Genomic DNA, 19,545 nt, shown 5'->3' on the forward strand with positions numbered 1-19,545 from the left:
CCACAAGGTGGGACTCGGGGCTGCAAAAGCTCCAGGCAGTGGGATCCCCCCTCCTCTCCAGCTGCACCACCCCCAGGCTGGCAGGGGAGGGCACCGACGGAGGGGGAGGGGATTCCCTCTCAGCAGACAGAGTAGGGGCGCCCAGCCTCAGCAGCACCAGGTTGCCATAGCAACCGCACAGGCAGCAGGAGACAGCCTGTGTGTGATGCAACTGGGCCCCCTCCCTAACCCTCCCCAGCCCCAGTGCCAAAGCTCCCAGTACCAGGAGCCCCCAACAGGGCCTACCCACCCTGGAGCCAGGCCGGAGGGTGGAGGCTCTTCCCTCAGCTGCAGTCCTCTGGCTGAAGTCCAGAGCTTGGCCACTTATCCCTACCTCCAGGCCAGGGCTTCCCCAGACCCAGCAGGGCCCACCCGGGCTTCCCTCAGCCATGGGAAGCCCACCCACCCTGCCAGCATTCTGGACGGGGTGCTCGCCTACTGTGCGGTCAGCGTGGCATCCTGAGGGCACAACCCCAGGTACTGGACACCCAACCTAAGGCCATGGGTCGGGGAGAGGAGGGAGGAGAGAGCCAGCACCTGAAGCACCCACCTTTGCCAGCCTGGCCGGACCTCACAACCCTGCCAGTCACACGCGGGCATGGGCGGGTGCCCAAGGGGACCCTGTGTGGGGCACAAGTGCTGTGAAACTGTTCGTTCTGGGGGTGCACTGGGTAGAGCGACCCTTCGGCCCACCCCGCCCAGAACCTCCCCTCCCCCTGGGTGGGGAGATCCCTCCTGAGCCTCCAGAGTCACGGTGGCCTGGTCGCCAGTCCCACGGTGGCAGATGAGCACATTAGATTTTTATTAACTGGTTTTTCAATTCAATACTGTAAAATTAGACCAATGAAACATTTTGATTGAATCCAGTTCTATCCAGTAATTCAATCTGGTAAATTGTTTTTTTTAAGCTGGTGCCCTAGTTTCAGAAGCCTCAGGACTGGGGGCTGAGGCTGGGTTGCAGGCCAAGCTCCACAGGCTGGGGACAGGAAGGTGGGTGGCAGGCCTGAAGGACCCCAGGAAGAGATGGGGTTGGAGGCTTGTGGGGAGCAGGCAGCAGAGGGTGTTGTGAAGGGAGGGTCCAGCACACAAGAGGCCCCGGGTGCCAGGAGGCTGGACTCGGGGAGGGTGTGATCAGGGTCAGAGCTGCAGTGGGAAAGCCACCGTGTGACGTGTGATGTGTGACCGGGAGGCACCGCTAGCGGCAGTGCCCTGGCCAGCCCCAGGGACATGTGTGGACGTGGGGTGGGACAGGCAATGGAGGGACAGAGTAGTGGTGGACAGCAGGAGTGACTGAGCATCAGTGACCCAGTGCCTGGCTGGGAGGGTCGCCAGGAGAGGTGGACAGACAGCCTGCGGTCCAGGCCCCGCCCCCCAGCCCAGCAGAGCACTGAGGCCTTCCCACCCGCCAGGCCCTGTGCTCCAGCTGATGCAGGATGGAGGCGTGGTGATGGGGTTACCATGGTGATGAGGTCAGAAGCCCACCCTGGGAAGCCCAAGGGAGTCTCTGCCCATCACACACACACACCATCACGGGTGACCGACAGCCACCTCTGGGGCAGGTGCAACCCCATCCAACTTCACACACCTGCTGGGCATGGGGCACCCTCAGGCACAGAGCCAGGCTGAGCGGCTCAGGATCTAAGGCAGGTGTGGAAATACTTCCCAGAAGCCTCCAGGCCTCCCACGGCCCCCAAGCTGTGGAGCAGGACCTGGGGGCACCACATCCCAGAGGCCTGACACCCCTGCGTCCTGGCCTGCCTCCAGCTCCCTCCAGCACACTGGCTGGGTCCCCAGCCTGACACGGGACACAGGCTCCCACGTCGGCCCATGGCCTGTCGTCAGGCAGAGGAAGGCACAGCCTACCCACCCCCCTTCGGCCCAGGGACCCCAGCACCCAGCAGCCCTTTCACTGACACCGGGGGGTGGGGGGCTGCCGGGTGGGCCTTGGAAGCCACACAGGCTCCGGAGGCCCAGCAGGGAAAGAAGGAACCAACAGTGACGGCACAGCAGGCCAGCATTTCTGGTCAGTGCCAGCACCTCCTGTCTCCCACGGGGTTTCCATGAGGACATCACAAAAAACTGAGCATCTCGCAGGGGAGCAGGGCCGCCAGGCCACTCTGCCCTCTGTCAAATTTGGACTTAGTTTAAAAAAACACCCATCCACGTTTTAAACACTCTCACTGACTTAGTCTCCCCAACCACTCGGATGACGGCGTGTCCCATCCTCCCAGCCCACTTGTGGGGGGGGCTGGGGGCACGTGAGCCGGGGCCCGTCAGGTGCCTCCCCAGGAGACCAGCCCCCCAGTGCCCCTGGGCAGCTTTCCCAGAGGTCGGGCCGTGGGTGCCGGCTGCAGGCAGGCCCCGGCCTGGTTTCCTCCTCCTGTCCCATAGCCCAGACACCCCCACTGTGGAGCTTCCACAGCTGCACATGGGGAGCCCCTGACCCGGGGAGCAGGCATGAGGCAGGTGCCAGGCTCAGGGAGCCCAGCCGGTGCCACACGAGACGAACACCAAGGCGTGGGGGCCGGACTGGCAGCATGTGGCCATCCCCGCCTGGCCCTCAGCAGGACCGGCTCCCCAGACAGCCAGCCAGACTTAGGCCCTACCTGCACACTGGTGGGAAGCGGGAACACCGCGGCCTAGCCCCCCAGCCAGCTGGGGTCAGGAGCCAGCATGGCCGGCCCATCCCCGGAAGGGCCATGCGGGTGTCATCTCCAGCATGGGGTAATAATAGAATCTGCTTCGCGGGCAGCGGGCAGCTTGCTCGGAAGGACAGAGACAGAGGAGAGAGGCAGCCAGCCGCCTGCCCACACCAGGCATTGCACGTCCTGCCAAACCCGTGTCAGGCCCGAGCGCCACAGACCACCTCCAGGAGGCCCTTCTGCCTGGGGCTCTAGGGACGCAGCCAGATGGGAAGTCACCTCAGCCAGTCTTTTCCTCGAGGGGCTGCGAGGTGGACCCTGCTGTCAAGATGGCGCGAGTGGGCGTGAGTTTCCAGAATGAGCTCAGCCCCAACAGGATGAGGAGCAACCCCTCCCCCGCTGTGTGCCTATGGCCAATGCAGAACCTCAGGCCTGCTGCTCCCGCCCCGTGGGTCCCTGCTCAGTGTCCCCCCGGGGACCACTGCCCTGACCTCCTGACCTCCTGACCTGAGCCCCGAACCCCAAGCCGGCCGTGGAGCCTGTCCCACATCCCTCCTCCCCACCCCCCAGGACCACTGCCACCCACTGACCAACTGGAACAGGCAGGGCACTCAACACATACACGTGCCTCCTTTCCACTGGGCACACGCCTGCTTTACAAAGTCCTGTATGCGAATGCCACCGGGAGGCTACCTGTCCTGAGGCCACACATGCCAGAGGAGCTGACCTCATCCTGCCAGCACAGGTCCCCGGCTCTGGCTCCGCGGGCCACTGACAGGACTGGCTGCCAGCTGTCCTGGGCTCCTGAGCAGGGAGCGGCAGAGGCACAGGGCGCCTCGCTCCCCAAACACCAAACACACAGTCGACACCTGCTCTGTACCTGCCCAGAGTTGATGGCACCACCTTGCACACCCGACCTGTTTCTGGGGGCTGCTGGCCCCTCCAGGGTAGAGGCCACTTGGCATCCAAGAGAAGAGGTGCCCCCACAGGGGTGGCACAGGCCTGCAGCCCCCCAGGTATGACAGGATTTGCCCCAGTGAACCCCTAAGGCCCAGCAAGGAACAAGAGGCCCCGTGAGACAGTGCCTGGGGAGAGTGCCCATGGCCAGCAGCCCCTTACAGGGGCCTGGCTGCCCACTGGACTCCTACAGACCTCGCCAAAGGGCCGGCCACACAGTCGCTGAGGACAGCTGTCAGCAGTCCTGCTGCAGGACAGATGGACTCCCATGGGGCCTCTTTCCTCCCCGAGCCTCGGTGACAGGGTTCCTGCAGACGGCATGGGACGGCAGCGGAGCCCCTCACCCAGCCTGCACTGGCATGGACAGGCCTGGGGCCCGGCCTCTCCCAGGCCAGGTTGCCCCTTCGTCTTTGCCCAGGTAAGGACGGTCCCCAGCCAGCTTCCCAGAGGTGCCCTGAGTGTCCACCTCCCTGAGAAGCAATGACAGAGGGCTGCTGACGAGGTCCGAGTCAGCACAGAACCCTGCGCGAGCCACCTGGGCGCAGCGGGACTGTCACAGAGGCCACATGACTCGGGTCACTGGGATGCTGCAGCCTCTGGCTAGAGGGCCAGGGAGTGGGACTCTGAGCCAGGGGCCCAGGCCCCAGAGCCTCTGCCAGGCCCAGAGCACTGACCGACTCCGAGGTTCTGATGTGGCCTCAGCCCAATTCCCCTGATGGTCATCTGCCCCCAGCCTGGCTCCCAGTGGGGACATCACCAGCATTACCCTGATGGAAGGTTGGTCCCCACAGTGACCTGTGAACCAGGGATGGCATGGGTTGGGTTGGGAGTGGCCACCTCTCTGGTCTCTGGGTGTGGAGACAACCCCTACTGACCCTCAAGTGACCCAACTGGAGTTTGCATCCCCCTCCCGCAGTCCCTGAGGCAGGGCACAGATGCCCTGAGGAGGGTGTGTGCTGCAGAGAGGGTGGCACGACATGGGACCCTGAGGTCAGAGGTCCCAGTGGGGAACATGGGTATGAGCACCCCACAGGTAGAGGGACCGGGAGGGGGCCTGTCCCCGTGTCTGGCGGGTGGCGCCAGGGCAGCAGCAAAGCCAGATGGATCTGCCCTGCAGCCCCCGCCAAGGTCTGATGGCCCCCCTGTACCCAGGCCATCTACCCATGTCCATGTGCGGATGCCCTCCCTCGCCCCCTGGCATCTGCTGGAGGATGGCCCATCTGTGCCACTTTATGATTAGTTATAAATCCTTTGGGATTTAGGGTTTAGTCAGCAAGCCAGTCTGAGGAGCCCTCCGCCTCCGAGATAAGCCGGCACCAACCCTCGCTGTCGGCCAGCCTCCCTCCCAACCAGCAGGAAACACCCCGCCCCACCCCCACAGCCTCGAGCTTCCCAACAGAGAGCCCCACCCCAGAACGAACCGAGGGTGGAGGTTTGGGCTGGGACGGTTGGGTAGAGATGAGGGCCAGGGGCCTGGCAATTCCCTCCAATGCCCCAGGCCCAGGGAGGGGCTGCAGGCACAGACCCCCAGGCCTCAGAGGCCCTCCCTGTGTGGGCAGGAAGCTTCCTGGGAGCTAGAGGTGGGGCCAGCAGGAGGGTACCAGCCAGCGCCTTCAGGCCCACCACGTCTGTCCACACTCAGGCAGGCAGGCCTGTGACACAGAGCTGGGCCCACAGCTGGTCTCCCCCTCGCCACCCCAAGGCCGACCACCGACATCAGAGCACTCTGCAGAAAGGCCAGCATTGCATCCACCCTCAGGCCGCAAGACCCCAAAACAAGGGGACCCAGGTGTGAACCAGGGGACCCAACCCCACAGTGTTCCTGCCTCTCCTTGGGGAGCCCCGGAGTCCCCACGGTGAAGTTATGGGCCAGTGGTCAAGGCCTCCGGGTTGCTCTGTGCCACACGGCACCCACACTCAGTGACAGTCGGTGACAGTCGCTGTCAGTTCTGCACAGCCCTGACCTTCCCGTCCCCACAAGCAAGTCAGCAGCAGACCAGGAGAACTGGCCACCAGCTGCTTCTGCCTGAAACAGGTACTAGGGGCAGGGGTCTCCCCTGGGAGCACACCGGCAGGGCTGGGGGACTTGGGCCGCCCCTGAGCACATTCAGCAACCAGGTAGCTTCTGCCTTCTGCCCTCGTTGGCACAGGACCAAGCCCCACAACGGGAGACGGGTGTGGGACTTGCCAAGACCCCAGCCCTTCCCACAGGCCTGCACAGCTGCTCTGGGGTTCCAGGACACACGGGAGCGGGAGCTGCAGACTTCAGCACATCCGCGCTGGACAGCTCCCCACCCACCAGCAGCGCTGGCCCAGGGCGGTTCTCCCCACCCCTCCTTCTTGAAGGCCTCAGGTCCTGCTGCCCCAGCCTCATCCCCCCATTCCCCCAGGAGAAGGGGGCACCACCTGAAGGCCTGCCACAGCTCTCCCTGGAGTCTAGGGAGGGAGGGCAAGAGGCTCAAGGCTGCCGGCGTGGACCTGCGAGGGGCCGACAGTGCAGAGAGCAGGGGTCCCAGGCTGCTGGGCCCCCATTCCTGCTCCTGACAGCCCCCCGGGTGTCAGCCATGCTCCAGGGTCAGCGCTCCAGGTAGCTGGCCCCTGGACCAGGGACTTCTGGCAGCTCCCACATGCACGGAGGTGGCTGGCACAGTCCTGGTGTGGGCACAGCTGGGGAGGCATCTGCACACCTAGCCTGAGCCCCACCTGGAGGAAAGGGGGGGGTGCCACTGCCTCCAGCAGCCCCAGCACCAGGCAGGAAACCCAAAAACAGACACAGCAGGGGTGGCCAAGTGTTCGCTGCTCCCACGGAGGTCATGTGTTGAAGCCACAGGCCAGGTGTGGGGACAGAGGGGCTCCGTCCGTGAGGAGAGAGCTGGAGGCGGGGCTGGAGGGGGGAGGGCCACGGCCATCCCCTGAGCTCTGACCACCTCACATGCTGTCTGTCCCCCTGCCCTTCGGCAGGCCCCAGGCCCACAGCGAGCACGCAAACTGGCATTTGGTGAAAGGAAGGGCCAATGCGCCCAAGAGGGTGAGGACCAGTGAGATGGAAGGGAGAGCAGGCATCGGGCAGAAGCCTGTCCAAGCGCCCCAGGGGTCAGAGGTCAGGAACGAGGAGTGGATGGGTCACAACCACACCTGGTTTTCTCCAAGTGATGTCCCGCCAGCATCAGTGTCACCCAGGACTCAGAATGCAGACCCTCAGGCCCACCTGACCTGCGGGGGACACTCAGCCCTCGGGTGATGCCAGATCAGGACCCTGGGAGCAGCCCGGCGTGGCGGGCCCAGGGCCCAGGCCCCACCGGCCTTTGGGTGCTGCAGGCAGACGGGCTGGCCCCTGGGGACAGGCTCCAGGAAGCGGCCAGTTAAAGTCGATCCACCATCTGGGTTTCCACGAGTTTTGGAAATTGTGTTAACTTCTCAGGGTGATGATGGTAACATGCTTTTAAAAAGAGTCTCTATCTTTAGACACACACCCCAAAATATTTATAGCTAAACATGCCTGGGATTTGCCTCCAAATAATTGGGTGTGGGGGGGAGTGCCATTGGCTGCATGTCCCTGGGGCTGGGTGGGCTCACAGGGTCTTGGGCACCCCTCTCTGTGTCTGCAAATGCCTGTGTGCGAAGGAAAATGACACTGTACCTCGGACGGACGCCACTGCTGTCCCAGAAACCAACTCCAGGCCCCCACCCTGGGTGGCCCCCAGGACAAAGGAAGCTGCACCCAGATGGCAGCAGGCTGGGCAGGAGACATCAGCCCAGGAGGAACTCAGGCAGAGCAGGTTACATCCCAGAGCGCTGTGGCATTGTGTGGCAGAATGGACAGACAGGACGACCCCCTCACTCGCCCAGCGCCTGCTGGGTGGGGCAAGGGCCAGTCTAAGGCATGGGGACCGTGCGCCCCCCACCCCTCGGCCAGCAAATAGCTGGCATGGCCCGGCTTTGCCCCAACCCCCACCTGCCCTCCCTGCTCACCGCCCTGCAAACAAGAGCTCCAGGAAAATCCCACGGCAGAGGGGTGAACGTACACCCACACTCCACACTTGTCTGTCCTGGTTTGTTCCCTTGGCGCCCGGCCCAGGTGGGGGCCACTGCAGGCACCTTGGCCAGCACGAGGCCCAGGGTGACGCTGACTGCAGCAGCCACGCCAAGCAAGCACGTTCCTTAGTGGAACTACCACCCACCATCACGCCTGAGCTGCAACAGGGAAACTGAGGCATGGAGACACGTGACTATCCGACAGCAGTCTGGGCAGTTCACCAAACTCCAGTGGGCCTGCCTCAGCTCTGCACGCAGGCTGACCCAGAGACCCTGGCGGTCACAGTGCTCTGTACCGTCGGGCTAACTCCTGGGTGTGTCAAGGGATCTGGATGGGACACCAGCCCAGCTCGCTCCTGACTCCGTGGGGCTGGCCAAGGGGCTGTACACAGCTGGGTCCCACACACTCTGAGCTCCTCACATACCCTGAAGAGGAGAGTGGGCTGGAAAGCTCCTGCCATGGCCCTCACCGCAGGCCTGGGGGCCACACTCGTTCCCTTATGGCTCGCCAAACCTCCATGGGCACCCGTCAATTGCCAGCCCCTTACCCTTCAGGGAGGAAACTTACCCAATGAGGCTGCCCAGGCCTTTGGCCACACACGGGGTGACTCTGAGGGAGGAGGCAGCACAGCCTGCTGCTCCTAACCTGGGGAGGGGCTTCGAGTGGCCTCTCACAGACCTGGGCTCCAGTTTGGGGCAGTGTCACCACCCAAGGAAGCTGGACACACGAGCCTGACCTGCTGCCGGAACCCACGTCTCAGAGAGAATGAGGTCCCCAGCATCGGGCTGCCTCCCCGCCCTGCCCCGCCCAGAAGCCACCTCTGGCCAGCACCTTTCCCATCTCAGCCCAGCCCATGGGAGAGGCCCCAGCCCAGGAAAACGGTCAGGGTGCAGGTGAGCCCTGAACCAGGCCAGCCAGGCCAGCATCCCCAGCACCACTCACTCTGCCTGCAGTCCAAGCTGAAGCTGGCCGGGAGAGGGACCCGACAGGCTCCCAGCGGCCAACCCTCAGCAGGCAGGGCCCCCCCAGGCACTGCCTCCCCAGCCCCTCCCATCCGGGCCCTCGGCCCAAGCCAGCGGCTGCCCAGCAGCTCTGGAGTCAGCCCGGGACACCAGCCAAACCACCCTCACAGATGCCACATTCCTGGCCGGGCAGCCTATGCTGCCCCCACAAACCGCCCACAGCACTGGGCCACAGCGGCAGCCTGACGTGTCCTCAGGCCCTGGCTGCGCCATTCAGGCCTCGCAGGCAGGCAGCTATTTAGGCTTCCCGCCCCCGCCCTGGACCCCAGGAGGGCCAGCCTTGCCCTCCAGGACTCTGGGCATCAGTGGTGCAGGTGCTCTGGGTACCTTGGTCAGCACGCAGGCCCCGGGCCCCTACACAGACGAGGACATGGCAGCCACCGTCTGTCCTCACAGGTCGGCACCCCCAGCCAGGGGGAGTATCCCCAGAACGTGCACCAGTGCTCTATACACATTGACCTGTGAAACCCTCGAAATCCCCCCGAAGGCGCTGTCACCCCAGCACACAGGGAGGAAACCGAGGCCCAGCCTCCAAGGGCCGAACGAACAAGCAGGAAGAAAACCAGCCGGAGGAACAAGGGCCTTTCTCTGGAGCGGCTCTGCGGGGGGGCTCCCAGCTGCTGGCTGGGGACACTGGCCCCTCAGAGGCTGCAGAACAAGGCCTGGGCAGGCTCTCAGGGCCCAGCCCACACAATCCCGCTTTGTCCCTGCGGCCTCTGCCCAGCCCAGCCTCCATCTTGTCCAGAGTCCGAGGCAGCCGGCCCAGGGCAGCCCCGCTCGGCCAGCCGGCACCCCTGGAAGAAGGGCTCCGGCAGCTCAGCTTTCCCTGGCCAGGACCCTGGGCTTTGGGCCAGGCTCATGAAGGCCCACCCTGGACACACGAGCCAGCCTGCAGGTGACACGGTGGCCAACCAGGCCTGGCACCAGGGAAGGCCCATTGAGCTGCCCTCAAGAGACACCAGTTCTCCCCACACGCAAAGGCCTTCCTGCAAAGCCAGGCAGCGTGGGACCACCCACCTGGAGGTGCCAGGGGTCCCGCCCCTCCCCCAAGACCCCAGGTGGGCCCGACACTGTCCCCAGCCACCAGAGCCTTGCAGAAGCTGCAGGACACCCTGCTCTATAGAAGGGGGGCCTGAGGCGTGAAGCCACTGGGCTACGGAGCGCCAGTGCCCCTGCGGGCAGCCCTGGACTGCCTACAGGACCAGTGGCACAGAAACTCCCCGTGGGTCGCAAGGTGGCCACCAGGGCCCCGGGCTCTGGCCGAGTGGCTGGACAGGCAAACACACATGGGCAGCACACGGGGCCACGGAGGGCAGCAGGGGCCTCTCCGCCACAGTACCCCACTACACACACTCACTGTGTGGCAACAGGCCCCGGAGAGTGCAGTGTCCCCCCTCCAGGGAGCTGCAGACTGCGGGGACACTGTCCACTTCCTGGGCCGGGCAGCGCCAGGCACAGCCGTACAGGGGGCACTGTGGTCGTTGCCTCCTCTCTCTGGGCTGCCACCCAGCTGAGGTGCCGACTTAGAGCAGCCTGACCCTCCCAGGTCCCCAAAGAAGCCGGTTCTGTGTCCGGCGGCCTCAAAGGCACAGGTGCTCTGCAAACCGGAGCCCCAGGTACTGCGGGGGTGTCCTACCTTCTCCTGGGGAGCGCCAGCCCCGGATCCTCCAACGCTCCAACATGGGAAGCAGGGCGCAGGGAGGCCCGTCTGTCTGCTCCAGGCACAGCCGGCGCCACGCGCAGACAGGGAGGAAAGGACGGTGTGGCCCCCACCCCACACCCCCAGCTCCCCCTCCTCCTACGATTTCATGCCCAGAGGTCACCCCACAGATAAACACTGAGCGTGAAAAACAGAAGAAATCGCCAGAGAAAGGTAAGCACAGAGGGGAGAGCGCTCTCCCAGTGCTGGCCCGATGCTGCTGTGGGTGGTAGGAGACTGCGTCCTGGTCCTGCGTGGGGCCCAGCCCGCAAATGCTCCAGTGGTCCTTGAGGTGGGGGGGGCGGGTACAGGGAGGCAGCCCCGAGGCCCTGGTCCACACACGCCCCCATCAGCCATCAGCGAGGATGGGGTACCCCTGCCACCCCACTCCTGGTAGCCGGGGAGGGGGCGGGACCTGGAGCCCCTCAGGACCTGGGGCCCTGGCCAGTGCTGGCCAAGCTTTGTCTGGAAAAGTGACAGCCAGGTCTGGCCCCGCCTCTGCACGCACAGCCAGGAGCACCGGCTCCTGTGTGGCTCCAGAGACAACTCTGCACCCTGGGCGCAGGGCAGGGCAGAGGCCGAGCCAGACACTGGCGAAGGCCCTGCAGGCACAGCCCTCGTGGTCCCTGCATCAAGCTGGGAGCCCTGGGGGTGGGGGCCGCCAGGCCTCCATGCTTCCTGGGGAAACCCACATCGCAGGCAGATGAACTCCCAGTCCAAGCCACGCGCGGGCACACTGGATCCTGCAAAGAGCATTTCCGGCTGCTGCACCTGTGCTGTGCCATGCCCTCAGTGTGACAGGCCCCTCCTGCTATAAACAGCCCCTGCAGAGCCTGTCACCACTGCCAGTGGTGAGGCAGGTGGAACCCTGAGAGTCGCAGCAGCCACAGTGGGACCCCCAGGACTCTCCCATCCCTACCTGCAGGGAAACTGTCCCCCCTTCAAGGCGTGAGTCCCACTGCCCAGGGAGTGGGCAGGGGGCTTCCCTGGGGGAGGGTCTGTGCTGCTAGAGGAGGGCTGTCTGTCTGCTCAGCCACTGGTGGGGTGCTCGGTGGCACTGCACGGGCCTTTCCCACCACTGCACAGGTTTGGGGAGACAGTGGGGGTCCCCACGAGCCCCTGCCCTCGAGCCTAAACCATCTGCTTCCTGGCACGTCTGCATCAGCCTGTGCACTGCGCACACCGCGTTCCTGCCGCCCTTGACCACAGGGCTACGTCGGCGCCTGTGTCCTCGTTGGGAAGCAGGTTGTACTTTACACGGAGGCAGGCCTGTCACTCACAGGGCAGGCTCTGCCCGCACGGCAAGGCTGCAGGGTGGCCTGCCCGTGGCAGTGAGCACCAGACGCCACAGGCAGTCCACATGGGGCCGGTGTTCGCTGACCACTCCCCTGCTCTGGCCACCTATGCCCACACAGAGAGGCTGGCTCCTTCTCCTGGCCTCAGCCCCTCCTGATACCCCGGGCCAGCTCCTCGGCCAGCCCTCCCAACCCCAGATCCCTCCCCTCCCACTGCTGCCTCTGGCTCTGCCTCCACATCCAACTCCAGGCCTTGGTCACCCCAGGGTCGGCCAGACTGCCCCCCGCCCCGGCTCACCTGTCTCTCCCTCCCTCATCTGTCCCATCTTCACAGGCTCCTCCCACCCCAGCTGAAGAAGACTTTCCCAGATGAAAAGGCCTTGGCAGTGGACCCCTCCCCACGCAGTGACACCTGCCCCCCAGCCCTGAAGCCCCATCTCTCGGCCAGAAACCATGATGTGGTGGAGGAGGTCTCCAGGGGCTGCATGCAGAGGCCACACCAGGCCGCCCAGGACAGCGTGCAGGGGAGACGCAAGAGAAGGGAGGCGGTCCGGCCCCACGAGTGACAGCACCCATTCGCTGAGCTGACCCTGCACACCACCCGCCACTGAAAAGATGGAACAGGAAGTGTAGCCTGGGTCCTGCAGACCACTGGCCACCAGAGGGACGTCCAGTGGACGGAGGTGGCAGCCCTGCCCACACCTTCACTCTACACCTGCAGCGTCTCCCCCCTTCATCTGAAACCCCAAAGGTGGTCTTTTGGGGCCCAGCAGGTGGCCTACCTTCCAACAGGCCCTGTCTTGCGACAGACTGGCTGAGCGGCCGGCTGGCTCTCCCACACGGCTCAGCGCCACCCGGACGGCTCCCTCACGGTCACAGCTTCTGCTTTGCAGAGCAGGGAGGACCGAGGTGACTCGCCCATGAAACAGGGGAGCCGGCTAGACTGAAGGGGCCGACACGCAGCCTCCACCCTGGCCCTCACTGCTGCAGGATGGACCTCAGGGGCACACAGCACCCCGACATCGGCACCTCAGCTGCACTCAGGTGTTCTGGCAGAGAGCCTGGCCCCCAGGTAAGGTCAGACGTTTATCTCTAGAGGAAAAGGACAGGCCTGGGGAATCGCAACCCTCTTGGCATTTTGTGTTGAAGACCAGCCAACAAGCCAAGTGGCCTGGCCAGGCACTTGCACACGTGCAAGACCCACGTCCACCCAACTCCCAATGACCCTTCAGCAGAAGGCACGAGGAGATGGGCTCCAACAGGACAGCCGGCTCCCCAGCCATCCTGGGAAGCAGGTGCCCCAACCACCAAGGGGCCAGAGGGGACACAGAACTAACAGACCCCCCACCCCCCGGGGGTGGCCCGCCAACTGGACCAGTATGGCACCATGCAAGGGGAGAGGCCCAAGACACGCTGCTGGCTTCGTGAACCACTGGGCTGTTTTCTAAGCAGCACATGGCAGCGCGCTGTTGACACACACACACAGCACACCCTTTTGTATTCACTACTGTTAATTACAGGGGAACCTCCTGTAATTAACTGTACGACAGTGTAACTCAATGAAGAGTACGGAGACCAGGCCTACCCACGGAGGCCGGCGCACGGCGCTGCATAAATACATCCCTGTCATCACTTACACCCGATGTTTCCTTATAATAACATTTTATTGGTACAATAATTAGATTATTTCACTGCCTCCCACATTCTGCTGCCCCAGGCACCTCCCCCACTGAGGATTTCACCAACTACACTCGGTCCTCCCAGGAAACATGCCTACTTTGAACTCAGTGGAGCCCCGACTCTCTGCCACCTCCTCCTGCGTGAACCCAAGCCATGCCACCTCCACTCTGAGGGGTGCTGCCCTACCTCCAGGGGCCCTTCGGTGCTTCAGCAGTTGGCACAGGGGTCTGTGTACCCAGGGTGGGCAGAGGGGGCCTGCCCCCAGCCCAGGAACCTTCATGCTCTCTGCTTAGTTACATCACAGCCACAGCCACTGCCCTCCCCCGAGACCTAGGGCCTGGCCCACTTTCCTCCCAAACACCACCTTCCTGCTCTGCCTCCGTGCCACCCTGGCAGCACCCTGCTAGGGCAGCTGCCTCCTAGGCCCCCACCTTACACTGGCAGGGTGGGCCTGGCCTGCTGCACCCTCCTCTCTTTCCTCTGTTCCCCTGCCTGTCTTAGGTCTAAGGGACCTCCCAGAGAGGCTGGCAGATCAGTGCCAATCGGACCTCTGGGCGCCAGGAGAGGCCCATCCTGGGAGAAGAAAGAAAATGGCTGAGCCCAGCTTTCCACAAAGCAACTCTGTGAACACCAGCCGGATGAGGAGATGGGCTGCCTGGCTGGGACCTAACCTGATCACTGGAAGAGCCAGGAAGCCCCCTCCTCCCTCTCGGAGGCGAAGGGTCTGCTCCACCGCGGTCTGGAAGGATCCATGGCCCATATCCGAGCTCCAGCCCAGTACCAGCCTCCCTCTCCTTCCCTGGGGAAGTGCAGTGTCGCAGACATTCCCAGCAGAGGCTGGGAGGAGAGAAAGGCGCTGTCCAGCCCTCCGAGTGGCCTGGGCACTCTCCCTCACCCACCGTGGAGAGAGGTCCTGGCCTGGCCTAGGTGGCCCAGTTGGCCCGCAGACATCACCTGGCGGCCTCCCTGCCCCGCCGGTCGCCCGGAGTTGGGGGTCGCGGCCGGGGGCGCGCGGCCCCGGGGCGCAGCTGCTCGGGCGGCACGCCTATTAGCGCGGCCTCGGCAGACGGCAGATGGGCGCCCGCTCGGCCCCCTCCTCTCGCGGCACAATGGGCCCGGTCGCTCCGGCGCACAATGAGGCCGGGGCCGCGCACCTGCAGCCAGAGCCGAGGGGCGCTGGCCGGGCCCGTGCGCCCCCGTCCGCGCCGCGTGTCCTTGGGACGCGCCCGGCCGACCGCAGACGCGCGGCCTGCGGGGCTCCGCGGCGGGACCCGGCGCCCGGCCGCCCATTGTTCGCGGCCGCCGGCCGGAGCCGGGCTGGGCCTGCAGCACCGCGCTCGGAGCGGCCTCCTTCCTGGGCCCCCGCTTGGAGCGCCGTCAGCAGGGCCTCCCCGGCTGCTGCGGGCCTGTGCGCCCCTGCGCCCTGGTTCTCCCCAGCGCCCCCAGTTCTTCCCGGTCCCCCGGCGCCCCTGTACTCCCGGGCGACCGGGTCCTCCCCAGTCCTCCAGTGCCGCCGGTCCCCCTCGGTGCCCCCGGACCGCTTAAGCTGGCCCCTTCAACCCCTCACCCAAACGCCCTGTCCGCCGGTCCCCGGCCCGGCCCGCACGCACCTGTCTGCCCCTTGCCCAGCGTCTTCTCCAGCCTGTAGGGCCCCACATACTGCGCGTGCTGCGCTCCGCCGCCGTCCTTCCCCGTCGATGTCATCGCTCCCGGGCCCGGCGCCGGCGAGGTGGGCGCCCCGGGCGGGCGGGCGGCGGCGGCAGGGAGGGGCCGCGTCGGTCCGCGTCCGTCAGTCCGTCGGTGAGTCCGCTGGGCCGGGTCGGCGGCGCCCGGCGGGCCGCGCTCGATCCGCGCCCCCGCGCCTCCCTGCGCCGCCGCCCCCGCGCCCCGCTCCGCTGCGGCCCGCGGCGCTGCCTCCGCCTCTGCGAGAGGACCGGGCGGGCGGGGGCACTAGGCTTCCGCCGCCGCCGCCGCCGCCGCCGCCGCCGAGGCCCGCGCCCCGCGTCCCGCGCTCCCAGCGCACGCCCGTCAGTCGGTCCGCGGCCGCGGAGCCGAGGCGAGCCGAGCCGAGCCGAGCACTCGAGCCGCCGAGCCGAGCAGAACCGAGCCGAGCCGAGCCCTAACGAGCGTAGCCCGCTGCAGAGGCGGCGGCTGCGAGTGGCTCCCGAATCTGCCAATCAGAAGATTTATCCAATCATCGGCGCCCGCTCCCGCCGCCCCGCCCTGCCGCCAGCCCGGCCGCCGCGAGCGCTCGGGGGAGCTGGACTCTAGGAGTCGAATCCCCGGCGAGGTCCGGGCGGGATCCGAGCGGGTCCGGGGCGAGGTTGGGGCGGGGCAGGACCTGGGCATCTCCAGCCCGCAGCCCTGTTCTCAAAGCGTCCCCGGGACGGAGCAGGCAGTGGGGCAGTGGAGAGGGCGCGGAGGTGGCGCGCGCGGGTTCTGCCTGGACCCGATGGGGGTGGACAGTCTGCGGCCCCCGGCTCTCCGCGCCGTGCCTGCTGGCCGCGATAACCGGAGTCGGAAGGACTTTCTCACCCTCCCCTTGCTTGGGGCGGCGGCGCTGCAGGAGCGCGTGGCTCAACCGCGACCTTGCGCCTCCCGAGGCCGTGCCAGGATGCTGCCCTCCTCCGCTCGGTTTTCCCCGGTATACAACGTGACCAGCACAGCGAGGTCAAGGAACTCACCTGAGGTCACCCAGCAGCGGCCTTCGTGTGGAGGCGGCTCCTGGGCCTTGGTGCGGACCCTTCTTCCGTCGGATTGGGCGGTGGGGCCTGGGGGTGCACGGACATCGACAGATCCGTAGAGGCGGCCGCAGAGCCAGCCATACCTCTTTCTTGCAGAAAAACACTTGTGCTTCCTTAAGCTAGTGCTGCAGAGGGTGGTGGGAGATGAGAAGTGTGGGCTGGGCTCAAGCAGCCTAAAACCCTGCAGATGTGAGGGGTCGCACAGAGTTTGAGTCTCTGGGTTCCTGGCCATAGTGTGGAATCTGTGGCCAAGTCCTGGATGGGAAACCTCACCTGCACGTTTTCTGCTGCCTGATACTGCTCTTCATGGCTCTTCATGGCCAGCAGCCCTCTCCCCCTTCAGGATAATCCCGTGCCCCAGCACGCCCTGGGGGGAGGGCTGTGTGAATTCAAGAAACTCCCAAATCTTTCCAGCACCCGACCTGGGAGGACCTGCTTGTATCTTTTTCCCCTGTCTTAGCTCAGGAAGGGGAGACAGCCCACAACCCCTCCACTGGGCTGTACTAAGTGCTGGGACCTCAAAAGTTGTGCAAACACCAGTCAGGGCCCTGCCCATGGGGACCTCACAGCGTTAAACAGACCACTGCAGACTGATATTCAGCTCCAGGCTACGGGGTGGGGTGTGGCTGGATTTAAGGAGCAATTGAGACCTGGGGCTACAGAAATTATCTAGCTGTGAGGTCTGGCTGGAGGCAGACCTGGAATCTTCTGGTCAAGGGTGCCCAAGACATGGGGGAGGGCCATCCCCAGGCAGGGGATGGGTGCTGGGCCCAGGTGCCCGCAGGAGAGGCACCTGCCAGGGACGCGCCTCGTGGCCTCCATGTCTCCCTCTACTGGACCGGTGCCCACCTCGGTCACCTGGACCTCCCCAGCCTACAGGACTTGTCTCATGCCCTCAGCAGCATTTGGCCTCGTTGACCATTCTCATCTGGACACCCCTGAGCTAAACTTTTTGGCTTTCAAGACTCCTACTTCCCCGCTCCCACCCAGCCTTGGGCTCCTGGCGTCTCTTCTTCCCTCTCCAGCCACTTCTCAGTCTTCTCTGTGTCCCTGCAGTCCGTACCCATTGACCTTTTCAGGGCTCTGGGGGGACCCCTCAACTTGCCTCTCCACCGTCCTCCAGGCAACTGCATCCACTGTCAGCCAGGTCCTGCATCCCTATTGCCAGCCTGCCCTCACACCAGGGCCGGGGAGCCACCTCCCTCCTGCAGCTTTCCTTGTGTCTGTTGCACAAATTCTCAAACTCAACGAGTTCACAGCAGAATGTTTCATCTCCCTATCTTTGTGGGGGTCAAGAGCATGACCCCTTATTGCCTGGCTTCCATCAGCCTGTCCAGTGCTGGCCTTGGCGCAGAGAAAGTCCAGGTAGGAGGCCTGCCTGGAGGATGACGCCCAACACTTACAGAAGTAACAGCAGCACCACACAGGTGTTTCAGAACACACAGGAGGAGGGAACACTTCCTGACACATGAGACCATCGTAACCCTGGCGCCAAATACAGATAAGGACACGACAAGAAAAGAAAATTAAAGTCTAATATACTTCACGAGTCCAGACACAAAAGTCCTCAGCGGAATATTAGCAGTTCATTTCCAGCAATATATAAAGAGAACAATACATATGGCCAAACCGGGCTTATTCCACGGATGTGAAGTTAAACATTTCAGAATCAGTGAACATAATTCACCATGTTAGCAATCTAAAACAGAAAAATCGCATGATCATTTCAATAAATTCACAAAGAAAAAGCATTTGACAAAATTCAACACCCATTCATGAATAAAAAGAAAACAAAACCTCAGGAAAACTAGGACTAGAATGGAGCTCCTTCAACCTGCTAAAAGGGATCTATAAAAACCCACAGTGACATCATACTTGGTGGTGAAAGACTGATAGGAATGAGGCAAAAACAGCCACAATCAGCACTTGATTTCAACATTGTCCTAGAGGACCTAGCAAGGTGATAAGGCAAGGAAACAAAAGTTATACTTTATACTTTTATGTGATTGGAAAGGAAAGATTCAAACGATCTTGATTTGCAGATGACATAACTGTAGAAAATCCTGTTTTAAAATGCTACTAGAACAAATAAGTGAGCTTAGCAAAGTCACAGGATGCAAGGCCAAAATACATAAATCCTATTTCTGTGTCCTAACAACGGACAATTAGAAATTGAAATTATGATTTTTTCTTATATAATTTTTATTTTATTTTATTGGGGAAGGGGAACAGGACTTTATTGGGGAACAGTGTGTACTTCTAGGACTTTCTTCCAAGTCAAGTTGTTGACCTTTCAATCTTAGTTGTGGAGGGTGCAGCTCAGCTCCAGGTCCAGTTGCCATTGCTAGTTGCAGGGAGCGCAACCCACCATCCCTTGCAGGAGTCGAACCGGCAACCTTGTGGTTGAGAGGACGTGCTCCAACCCACCATCCCTTGCGGGACTCGAGGAATTGAACTGGCAACCTTGTGGTTGAGAGCCCACTGGCCCATGTGGGAATCGAACTGGCAGCCTTTGGAGTTAGAAGCACGGAGCTCCAACTGCCTGAGCCACCGGGCCAGCCCCTAGAAATTGAAATTATAAAAACAAATGTGTTATTCAAAAACAAGATTCAAAAACTGTGAAATACTTGGAGGTAAATTTAACAAAGTACACGTGAAACCTGCACACAGAAAACTATAAAATACCACTGGAGACTTAAAAGGACCTACATGAGTGGAGAGTCATGCCTTGTTCATGGATTCCAAGCCTCAATATTATTTAGGATAACGATTCGTCCCAAATCGATCTATAGACTCAATGCGATTTCAAGCAAAACCACAACCAGAGATTGACAAGCTTACTCTAAAATTTAAAAAGAAGTGCAAGGACCAAGGAAATCTCAAACAATGATAAAGAAGAACAAAGTTGGGACACTCACATGACCTGATTCCATCTCATGAAGTCAAGACAGAAAGCTGTTGGTTTAAAGAGAGATACACGAAACAGAGAGTGACACTAGCGTCTAGAAATCCACGATGACATTTATGGTCACGGGCTTTCAACAGAGGCGCAAAGGTGCAAAGGTCATCTATGGGGAAGGATGGTCCTTCCAACAGAAGGCTCTAGAATTAGACATGTCAGTAAAGAACCCCAGACCTTACCTCATGCTATTTACAAATCCAATGAGAACGAACTAGGTAACATTCACAAAGATGAAGTAGAAATGGTTCGTAGAACTAAATGTAAGAGCTGCAAGTATAAAACTTCTAGTTTGTGTCCACAAAGATTTTTAGACACGCAAAGAAGCACAAACCATAAAATTAGAAAAAAAAAATAAAGTGGACCTACTCAGGAAGAAAACCTTTTGTGCTTCAAAAGACAGTGTAAAGAAAATGAAAAGCCACAGACTGGGGGAAAGTATTAGCAAAACGTATCTCTGATAGAAGATTTG

General features: G+C 62.5%; 1 protein-coding gene across 18 annotated transcripts in view; it reads right to left on the reverse strand.

Annotated features, from left to right (window-relative positions):
- Positions 1 to 15,335, reverse strand: part of BRSK2 (BR serine/threonine kinase 2) — a 56,596-nt gene extending 41,261 nt beyond the window's left edge. For all 18 annotated transcript variants that reach the window (XR_002136077.2, XR_002136076.2, XR_002136075.2 and 15 more), the window contains exon 1: positions 14,981 to 15,335. Coding sequence is in view for 15 of the 18 variants with exons in the window: in XM_019714771.2 (XP_019570330.1) it covers positions 14,981 to 15,074 (94 nt within the window). In the remaining 3 variants the exon portion in view is untranslated. The remainder of the gene's footprint in view (positions 1 to 14,980) is intronic.
- Positions 15,336 to 19,545: the final 4,210 nt, after the last annotated feature.

This window comes from Rhinolophus sinicus, linkage group LG06 (genome assembly GCF_036562045.2).
Source record: "Rhinolophus sinicus isolate RSC01 linkage group LG06, ASM3656204v1, whole genome shotgun sequence".
In the NCBI taxonomy this organism is placed as follows: Eukaryota; Metazoa; Chordata; class Mammalia; order Chiroptera; family Rhinolophidae; genus Rhinolophus; species Rhinolophus sinicus.